Source organism: Centroberyx gerrardi, chromosome 11, assembly GCF_048128805.1.
Source record: "Centroberyx gerrardi isolate f3 chromosome 11, fCenGer3.hap1.cur.20231027, whole genome shotgun sequence".
Classification (NCBI taxonomy): domain Eukaryota; kingdom Metazoa; phylum Chordata; class Actinopteri; order Beryciformes; family Berycidae; genus Centroberyx; species Centroberyx gerrardi.
Window position 1 is genome coordinate 5,760,105 of NC_136007.1, and position 11,003 is coordinate 5,771,107.

Here is an 11,003-nt window from a genome sequence, read left to right on the forward strand (position 1 = left end):
GTTGATTCTTATTATTTATCACAACCTTGGCTTGGATTTGGTCCTAAGCAAAAAAACAAAACAAAAGTGGTAACAGCTTTGAATAAATGAGGCTCCAGTGCCATTGGTTATGCATTTACACACAAACATTGTTGGGCTTATTGCTTTTTATTCAACAGAATAAGCTTGTTGTTTTCATAATATATAGGCAAGTTATTGCTACACAAAACACAAATAATACACTATGTACACAAGTTGCATCACCATCTTACTCATAATCAGATAAACAACGCCCTCCTGGGTGGACTTGCTTTTAGTATAGAAAGCGTCAACATGAGCTGATAGCAATGGAGAGAAGTGTTGTTGATTGATAGATATTGTCTAGTGCAGAGGCTCCTAACTATTTTATGTCAAGGCCCCCAAATAGATATTCATGAGGCCATTTGATGAGATTTGTCCTAACGAAACCCTTGCTAACTTCTAATTAATAAAATAACAGTGAATTTAAACTTTTATTACATTTTTAAATTCATTTTGCTGGGGAACTTCAGGAACCTTCTCAAGAACCATTGGAGATCCCCGGACCCCACGTTGGGAACCACTTCTCCAGTGTAGCCTGTCAGTGTTTTAGGTACATTATGGTCTTTGAGATATTGGGAAGATCACATTTTATGTCATTGAACTGTGCCATTTGATGAAACCGTAGGGTTTCTTTGTTCTGGCTTTGTAGACCATTGGATCCCAAAGTGGATTCTGGGGCTCTCCCAGGGTTGCTTGATGGGATCCCTGGGGGTTCCCAGCACAATGAAGAGTAGTTTAATTTAATTCATTCTCTTGAATCACCTATTCCCCCTTCAGGGTCTTGGGGGCTGGAGTCTATCCCAGGAGGGTGGAAGGCAGGGAAACCCATCAGGACTAGACAATTACACACACTCATATCTATGGGCAATTTAGAGTCTCCAGTACACCTGACTTGCATGATCTTTGGAGTTTGGAGTTTGTTCTTGTGAGTTTCCTCACACACTCCAAACGGTTGGGACCAGGATCCGAAGTTGCCATTAGGAGAGAATGTATAAGAATGTGTACCATGTAAACGCAATGTCCTGGGTTCGAATCCAGCCCAGGACCTTAGTCGCATGTCATCCCCCTCTGTCTCCTAATCTTTCCTCTCTACTGTAAACTATAATAATGAAGCCAAAATGCCCCAAAAATAATCTTAAAAAAATAAGAATGACTATCCTGATGACAGGTTTCACTCTGTGCTGCCATCTCTCCACCTAGAGTATGGAATTGGAATTGTGGACTAAATCATATCTAACAACTAAAATGCTCTTAGATGTGGGGTTCTATGGATAAAATCTCATCAAATAGGTGTCCATGTCCCAATGTGGCTCAGTTCGGTAGTCCTTGACATGAAAAGTTTGTGAATCTCTGTTCTAGTCAAAGGCAGAGAGGTTCTAGCAGAGTTCTGTAGATGTTTTAGCTAGCCTAGAGATGTCAAGAAGGGCCAGGTATAAACCTGGTTCTCATGCTCTAGTCCAAAGTGTAGATGTTCTCCTGTACAGGTCTTCTCATTCGGATCTCGTATATGATATGAGGAGGTTCCTTTGATGAGAAACTGGAAGAGAGAGTACAATGTTGTACAGTCATTTGTCTAGGTGGGTAATGATACAGATACTAATGGGCCATCCAGGTGCTTGCGATAAGTTATGCTATCAGACTCTAGCATTACAATGACATTATTAATTCCTATTATCATACCTACTATTTTGGGTGGAGACAGCCAAATATATAAAAGGCAAGATGGCTAACATGATGAGAAGACAATAAATACAAATAACGATGTTACAATTTCATTCACAGCAGTAGTTTGGATGTTTTGTTGTAAAATGTGAGAATGTATATTTTTACCAGAATGTGCAACTGTTCTATTCCACCATGTCTACTCACCAGCCCGTCTTTAAAGCTCTTCTATGGATTCCACCTGAAGAAGAAGAAAAGGGACTTTTGATTCTAAAAGAGGAACTGAACACTATAACCACATTTTTCAGCATGAAGTCTACAAATGTGGCCAGTATACAGTGAAATACATCAATCATGTTTAGTTTGCACATTGCTGTGTATGGCTGATTTTGTAGAGTCTCACAGATTACTGCTTCCTCAAAGACATTCTCTTACATGTAAAGTATTATTTACTCTGACTGTAATTTTCACATATGAGGCAAGTTCACTTTCCTCCTTTCATCCACACTATGTACCTCAGTACAGTTTAAAAGTTAATGGGTGTCTGCGGTGATTTTAAAATCATGATGGGACTGGAAGATTTCACATAATGAAAGCATATTGACATGTACTATGATAAACACACCTCTAATTTGTGAACAAACATTATAGAAACGATATGTCATGTCACTGTACAGTCTATGTATATTTGGATGTATATATGTAAATTTATGCAGCTGCGATGACAATAAAGCGGAACTTGAACTTGAACTTGGCACTAATGTTGCAGGGAGCAGGAGGTTTGTAGCAGTGTTTCACTGAGACTAGATCCCAAGACAAGAGACCATGCTTCTCATTTTGCTCCCTTCATGGCTCTAACAGAGTTAGTTAAAACCTGTTTGGAAACAGGTTTTAAGATGATGATGCAAAATGAAAATGTCTTTCCTTCAAGTTGAACAGGGATTGTCAACTGGGACAAAACAATGTGGGCAATAGAGTGGGCTATAACGTACAGCTGAATCATGAAACCACACTGATAATGACGCATTACCATGAAACAAGGGAAACTAACTTGTAACCAGAAAATTATCCGCCAGTATGGTGAGATAATGTGACTAGAATATATTGAAATAAGCTTGCAAGGCAGAATACAAGTGAGAGTTCAGATTAAAAGAAAAAAACAAAACACACTTGATGAGCTTGTTATTTTCCGAAGCTTGTACATACGTTTGAAGGCCAGAAAGAGCAACGCTCCCGCCAGCAGCAGCAGCAGACTGAGGGAGAGGGAAAGAACTGGAACATTGATCTGGAGGGATAAAGTGGGGAGAGAGTCCTCTACCTTAGAGAGAGAGAGAGAGAGAGAGAGAGAGAGAGAGAGAGTAAAATACACAGAGAGACAGATGAAGACAGAGAGCAAGAGATGGAGGGGTCTACTTCAGTTTCTGACACATATAAATGTGTTGGTCTAGTTCCTGCATGGTTCCTCACCATGATGGTCTCAGACTGCAGCAGGGTGGAGTTCCTCCTGAGCAGGTCCAGCTGGGACGACAGGATGGTTCTCCAGTCAGCTACATGGAGACAGAAAATACTTCTAACACACTGCAGTCACCACGGATCATTGCAGTCTGCTCTGCCTGAAAGACCAGTTCACACTAGAATACAACAGAATAGACTTGACTTACTCCTAAAATAGAATGAGATTTAGTAAAATAGATTAAATAGAATAGAGCAGAAAAGCAGAGAAAAAATAAGACTTTATGGAATAGAACAGACTAAAGGTCTTGACAAACCAAGAACGATGCGAATAAAAGACACCAAATTGTGAACCAAATACATTCATAACAAACGCAATGCCTAAGCACCAAGTGATGATGACCTAAAAAATAAAAATATATTTGGGCACACCCAATACTGAGGAGGAGAGAGCACGGAGCATGTGGATGTGTTTGTATATGTATGACATACTGTATGTATATGAATTTATATAATGTATGTATGTTGGATGGTTTTACCATTAGCCCTCAAAGTTTTTTTAACACCACCTGTGCATTGTATATTATTGTATATATTTGTTCATATTTCTATTTTTTTTTTTTCAAAATAATGGTGGTTGTGCAAGTTTGCCCCCAGGTGGGCATGTGTGGAACTACATGACAGTGAAGTAGGGCAATACTGAAGAAGAAGAAGAGTGCTCTGAAAACCTCCCTGGATAGATGATTAGAAATCTAAGTCTGTCTTTCTTTCTTTCTTTCTTTTTCTTTCTTTCTTTCTTTCTTTCTTTCTTTCGCTAGCAATTAGCTAGCAGGTTTACTAGCAAGCTAAATGATGTCTTGCTTTGTTCCATCACCAAAGAAGGAGTTCAAAGGCAGGCCTTTATTTGCATGAATGACATGTAATTTACATGACTGACAAAATGTCTTGATCAAATAGCCGGTGGGCCTGGCACTGAGCCTCGCCCTAAATGTATACACACTCACCTGTGGACATGGGAAGCTCTGTGACAGGAGCCGTCATGGTCGTGGTTGGAGGGGGACTAGTCACTGGAGCTGAGGGAGACAAAGGAAATACCAACTGAATTAAGCCCTCGCACCCTGAGTTTCCCCTTAAACCCCCTTATAAGTAGCTTCAAAATAAATTTTCCATACTGCACAACACAAACATGTTCTGTATCTGCTCATTCTAACACTTCATTGAAGCTACAGCTGATAAGTGAAATATTTAAACCCAAGATGCCATTTTTTTATGCCTGCACCATTACATCAAATGGAGAAAATCTAGATGCCTTGTGCATAATTTTATACACATTTCCCTGTAATTCAGCCTGACATGTTTGGTATTTTTGGAAACCTTGGGATCTTGACTATAATTTAAAATAAACTTCTATGGGTTTGAACAAAGCTCGGCCGTGAAACATGAGTTTGTAATGAGGGTCCCCTTTGTGGGACCAGCGGGTAGAAGTGAGATCTGCTTTCTAAAGGCCCTGACACACCAAACCGACGTCAAAGAACCAGCGGCGACGAAGGCCGACTGTTGCGTCGCCTCACGTCTGGTCCAAAAAGTTGCACTTCAACATACCGCAAAGACTACAGCCGACGGCCAACTAGCACGTACGTTCTGCGCCTGCGTGAGGGGAAATAACTCTCCATACCATATGTCTGATAAGAAGTTGCAAATGGCACTGCCGTTGTCAGCCCTTGGTCTTTTGGTTGTGGAAGAAGAAAGGAAAAGGCGGAGGCTAAAAATAAGGAGAAACCGCACTAAATGGGTGAAATCATGAATAACGTTACTCCAGCGACAGGCTCAAGGGGCTTTCCCGAACCTGTCTCGAGAGCTGGAGATAAATGAAACCTCCGATTTTAAAAATTTCGCTCGGCTCTTTCCTGTTCAGTTCCACATGTTGAAGGAATTTATCAGTCCAATCATCCAGAGGCAAAACACGAACTACCAATCAGAGTGATCTCTCTCACCGACGGGCTCCGCCGCCGATTCGCCATTCTCAATCGGCCGAAAAGCCGCCGACAGGGTCCGACTAGTGCCGACGGTGCGGGACACACCGCAAAAACTAGGGACAATGGCGCTTACCGACGGCCCGACATTGGCCGACCGTCGGCCTGGTGTGTCAGGGCCTTAAGTCTGACATGGTCAAGACAGCAGGTAGCAGCACATTTAGATTCAGACAGAACAACAATAAATACTTTTAAGTGAAGAAACGATAAATTAAAGAAAGAGAAAGGAGGAGAGAGAAAGAGGCAGAGAGAGATAGAAAAATACAATCCTGACACAAAAGTATGGGTTTCAGTTGATCTCTCCTGCTCTCACTATAGCTGGATTTAAATGATGCTTTGCAGGGATTTAATACATGAGTTGTCTGAACTAAAAGTGTGATTACTTTTAGTCAAACAACTCATGCATTGGATCCCTGCAAAGCATCATTTAAATCCAGCTATAGTGAGAACATGCTTGATAACATAACTATGTAAAAAGTGTCCACCAAATGTTAAAATCCTATCATGGGATCCTATCATCAAGTGGGCGGAAAAGCTGTTCCCTCCTCACTAACAAAGCTGCAATAAGCTAAATTTTCTGACCACTAGAAACTGCCACACATTTATAAATAAAGTCACAGCTCCCTGTCTTCCCCCCGCCAAAAACGTATACGCCCACTGCACTACAGCGGCCTACCAAGGACCAACATTGCAAAGCACCATGCATAAAGGCTAACAGCTAAGCTAACTGAACCTACGGAGAAGTGTCACCAGTTACCAGTCTCACTTTGACAGATCTTTCTGCCACTGAAGATTGCATGTCCCACAATGACGAGTGAAGAGGTAGGTAGCAAGTTTACTAGTTTAACAAGTTTACGAGTTTAGCAAGTTTACTTGCTCGCTTCATTGATTCTTAGCCTGGTAAAACCATCCTGATCACGTGACCTCACATTCTGTTTCGCTCCACGGATCAGTCTGGACTTCCAGCCGCCCACATCGATTGGCGGGAGTACTTGTCTTGACAGACAAACTCCTTCAGCCAATCAGCGAATCCAAATTCAAATCCAGTTGGAAGAACGGCGAAAACGTCTTTTCCGCCGAGAAACTCCGCTAGTGCATACTCTTGTTCTTGTTTAATTGTTGTTACTGAGTCTATTTCTGCAATAACTGCACTTATGGCTGTGTTTACTCTACTAACGTTAACGTTACCGCTCGTTGCTTCGGGAGACGCCGTTACTGTTTTGCCAGCGGCGGCCTGCATTTCACGTCATCAACTACGACGCAGTCCCTGATTGGCCCGGTTACATTGTAATTTCAAGAAATCGATGTGGGTGGCTGGAAGTCCAGACTGATCCGTGGAGCGAAACAGAATGTGAGGTCACGTGATCAGGATGGTCTTACCAGGCTAATCGATTCTGCCATTATGAGAACATTTTCAGGAATGGGAGGGGGTGAGAGACGCTTTTAAACAGTGAGTTTAAAAAAATGAAAAGCTACTGAATGAAGCGGGAGGAGCTTCTTTCAGGAGCAGAATTTGACAACAAGCTTTAGAAAAGAGGTGAAAACAGCATCACAGCTGCTGCTGTGTGGATATTGGTTTATATCATTATGTCTCAATGAATCTCCACACATTAGTTTCAGGATTGGTAATAAGGTCTGATATCACCTATTGCAGGTTTAAAAGGTAATTTCACCTCGGAGCCTGTTCGCAGACGGCTGCCTACCTTTGACCACCCGGAGGTTCATGACCACCTTCTTGTCGTTGAAGATCCCGTCGATGTCCACCCTGCAGCAGTACGGCCCGCTGTCTGTCCGCCTGACGTTCAGGATAGCCAGGTCCATCTGTCCATCCAGAACGTCTCCCGTGAACCGGTACCGGTCCGCCACCTTGGAGCAGAGAGCGGTCATTTCAGTTACAATCGGTGTCATTGATATTAGTTTGACTAATGGGTAATCTTAAGTTATGAACTTGAGTAGCTCATCTAAAAACAGAAAAAAAAAAAAACTAAAGACAAATGCATGTAATCTAAATCACTTCTATAAGTAATTCTTTAATAATGTCTTCTTGATTATGCCAAAACCAGACTGTCATCACAGCCTGGGGATGGGAATTCCTGACTGATTTCACTGGCAGAGTTTACACTGGACGAGAAAATAAGCAATAAATGAAAAATGAAAGACATGGAATGAAATGAAAATAAAACATTTTATTCATTGTGACACAAATTAGATCTTTTCATTGCTGTCCAAAGAGGTAACGTGGCCCAGCAGGTTAGCTCTCTGCATATCTGTGAAGAGCTGTGTTTCTTTATCAAGGAGAAAGATGCCGGCCTAGTGCTTAGAAAGACCGTCCTGCAAATGAAAAGTCAAAGTTGAAATCCGTTCAGTTCAATTCAACTTTTCCAGGCAGAATCTGCAACTCACAGCCAATACGAATTTTTAGTAGAAGTTGATGTTTCTTCCCACTAAAACTTCAACATGGTGACCGCTAGCAAGCTAACAACTTAGCATGCAAACACACAGCAGTGACGTTAGCAGTCTAAACAAATATCTTTGAATGTTAACTAATATAAGCTTGTGTGTTTAAAGCAAAATCGCTGACTGTGCAATCTTTGGTTTTGCGTCATTATAAAGAAATCGATTTAGCAGTGGACAGTCTAATGTGTACACCAATGTTTACCTCTATATTCTACTGTGGTGGGCCGCCATGTTAAGATCATGACCCGCCATGCTAAAAATATTTCAAAATAATTTTATTTTTGGCCAAAATGGTCTCACAAAGCTGCTGTGCTGAGGACGGTTAGGACGTTTTTTTTTTTTTTTTCCATTAAAGAGAAGGGGAGAGTGGGGTAAAACGATTCAGTTTTTACTCAAAATGTTATCCTGGCAAGGAACATTTTTTTAAAAAGTGTTTTTTAAAAAACACTAAAACAAATGCTTCCACCCATATTTCAGGATGTTGACTTTCAAATGGTAAGAATGCAGCTAAACAAAAGAAGAATGAAAAGACAACTTCCTAAAAAAAAGTGGTCCTTGGCTCAATTTGTCCCAGGTTGGGGGTAAATTGATCCTAGCAAGTGGGTCAACTGAGCCGCTTGGGGGCAAACAGAGCCGCTGATTTATTCATGTTGGAGTCTGGATAAAATACAAATAAACTATTTCTATGTCAAATGAGATTGAAGACAATGTTGTCATTTTAAAACATCTTTATTAAAACTATTTTGTGGCTTATTTATTATTCAATAGTTTTTCTCATGACATTAATAGTGAACTAGAACAGCAGTAAAATGTTCTTGCATGTCAAACCAAGTTAAATGTGACATTACAGGTAATATTATTTGAAAAGGTAAAACGCATCTCTCCCTGCAAATAGGGCCTGCCTGCCACCGTGTGTACAACTTTCTCCCAACACTAGTAGTACAACAAAGTAATCGCAGTGTTAGGGAATGTAACCTTGGAGATGACTCCGTTCTCGTCCGTCTGCACCAGGATGTTGCTGCACCAGAAGGTCCCGCAGCCTCGGCCCCAGCACACCCGGCTCAGGCCGAACCGCTTCACAGAGTACTGACAGGACAGAGTGGCGGTGCCTCCCTCCGTCACTTTGAAGGAAGAAACCGACAGCAACCGGCAGGCTGCGGTCCGGAGAGAAAGAGGAAAGGGAGGAAAAGTTAAATAGCCAGAGACAGTGGCTGGTGTCTATCTTCCAAAGATGCTGACTGTAGGTTGTTCTTTTAGAAAGGAGAAGATGATGATTTCAGATTTCGTGGAAATCACTTCCTAAGTTTCGTGATGTTTAGAACTTCCCTTCAGCACGTGTCTTTTTTATAGCATTTCCACTTTTTTTAGATAGTGGAGAGTACCACCTGCAAGTGGAAGTGAAAGAGTAGAAAGAAAGGGTAATATGAAATTAGACAGTAACAGAATATACAGTAAAACTTCTAAGAAACGCCTGAGTCTCCAATAGTTCATTCATTCATTGTCTTTATACCGCTTATTCCTATTCAGGGTCACAGGGAGTTGGAGCCTATCCCAGCATGCATTGAGCAGAGTCTCCAATCCACCTGACCTGCATGTCTTTGGACCGTGTGAGGGAACCGGAACGAACATGAGGAGAACTGTGTGAATTGTGATTGTCTCCAGTCACAGCTTGTCTCTAATAAAGGCCTGGCCATTTGTTCTGTTGAAACAAACAAACACTAGGGCCACTATTAGAAGTTTTACGGTAACGTGTGATGCAGAAGCTGAAGATGCGGCGGGTCGTCCAGCAGCTGCTTTTGGATCCCCAAAATGAAATAAAGACTAAATCAGTGCCCAGTCCCCCCTCTTTCTATGCTGTATTAGTGTTTTCTAGAGGTTAAAAGACAAAAGAATATTTTTCTCAAGCAAGCACTCGTTACATCAGTTACTCAAGTAAATGCCTCAAGTAACTGTCCCTTACAAAAACGTTTTCATGTGTGAACATCTTTTTTTCAAGTTGTATTCTATCGTCACACGTCACAGTTTTTACTTCAGATGTGAAAATTTCAATTCATAGGTGAATTCATAGGTGTTTTTTCCACATGTGAACATTTTTTTTTTTCACTTTCACATATAAAGACATAATTCACAGGTGAAAATGTCATTTTCACTTGGGAAATAGGAAAATCCACATGTTCACATATGACAACCAAAACCAATGTGTGTCCCAAAAGCACATGTGCTTTGAATTCACATGTGGGTTTTCACCTGTGCCTTTTTTTTTGCAAGGGGTCAGTGTAAATCTAAATAAAACATATTGAAGAACTTACTTAGCTGCCTTTGCGTGAAAATCCTCCCCAAATTTTTGTCCCTTACAAATCAAACCTTGGGTCAAGCAGACCAGCCCAGCGGTTTGTGTTGCTTCCATTTTAGTTCATGTTAACAAAGTTGCTCTTTTACTGTAAATGCCAAGTCTTCTACTGCACATATGATTGAATTCAAAAGTCATTAAAGTAAAAGTAGGAGCAAACACCCCAAAAGTTTACTCAAGTAGAAGTAAAAGTTACCTGACAGGAGGAAGACGATGGTGGTCCAGTGCATTAGACAGCAGCGAGCAGAGACGACAGCCATCCTGTCTGTGAGTGTGTGTGTGTGAGTGTGTGTGTGTTTATTGTCCAGTTAGGGGGTGTAGGAGTGTGGACACTGTGACACTGTGTAGGGTGGCACTGAGGGAGGGGCGAGTGAGAGAGAGTGAGAGAGAGACAGAGTGTGTTTGTGTGTGTGCGTGTGTTTGTTGGGGAAGAGAAAGAAAGAGTGTATGTGTGTGTGAGAAAGAGAAAGAGAGTTTGTTTATGTTTGCGAGAAACAGAGAGGGCGACAGAGTGAAAGAGAGAGAGCGCTTGTGTGTGTGTGTGTGTGTGTGTGTGTGTGTGTGTGTGTGTGAATCAGAAAAGGAGAGAGATTACAGTAGACTGAGAGATATCAGAGTGTGTGAACTTCACTGTTTTCTAATTTTCTGCACCTCCGCTACTGATGCAACTGTGCGGGGGAGAGGTTGGGTATGGGAGCTCAATATGCAACAGCCCACACTCACCAGCCCACACATACACACACACACACACACACACACACACACACACACACACACAAACTGGCACAAGAAGGAAAGTGACAAGACACAAGAGGCAACATTGAAGCGGCAGTATAGTCAAGACTTTCATGTAAAACTCCAGCAGAGCAGAGCGTCCCATCCCCACTAACTGAGACGCTGTAGATTCTCCCGATTTGCCCAAATTAAACCCTGCTGTCAGTTTGCTCACTGGTGGGAAATCTTCTCCACACAGGAAGTGACGAATCAAA

At 41.7% G+C, this 11,003-nt stretch overlaps 1 protein-coding gene across 1 annotated transcript; it reads right to left on the minus strand.

Annotated features, from left to right (window-relative positions):
- Positions 1 to 1,512: 1,512 nt before the first annotated feature.
- On the minus strand, positions 1,513 to 10,274 carry timd4 (T cell immunoglobulin and mucin domain containing 4). The gene is made up of 8 exons (XM_071904129.2): positions 10,211 to 10,274; positions 8,640 to 8,818; positions 6,911 to 7,073; positions 4,179 to 4,247; positions 3,190 to 3,269; positions 2,929 to 3,040; positions 1,930 to 1,963; positions 1,513 to 1,597 (listed from the first exon to the last, which is right to left on the minus strand). Exons 1-8 carry the CDS (start codon positions 10,272 to 10,274, stop codon positions 1,513 to 1,515), a joined length of 786 nt encoding a protein of 261 aa, XP_071760230.1.
- Between the last annotated feature and the right edge of the window lie 729 nt (positions 10,275 to 11,003).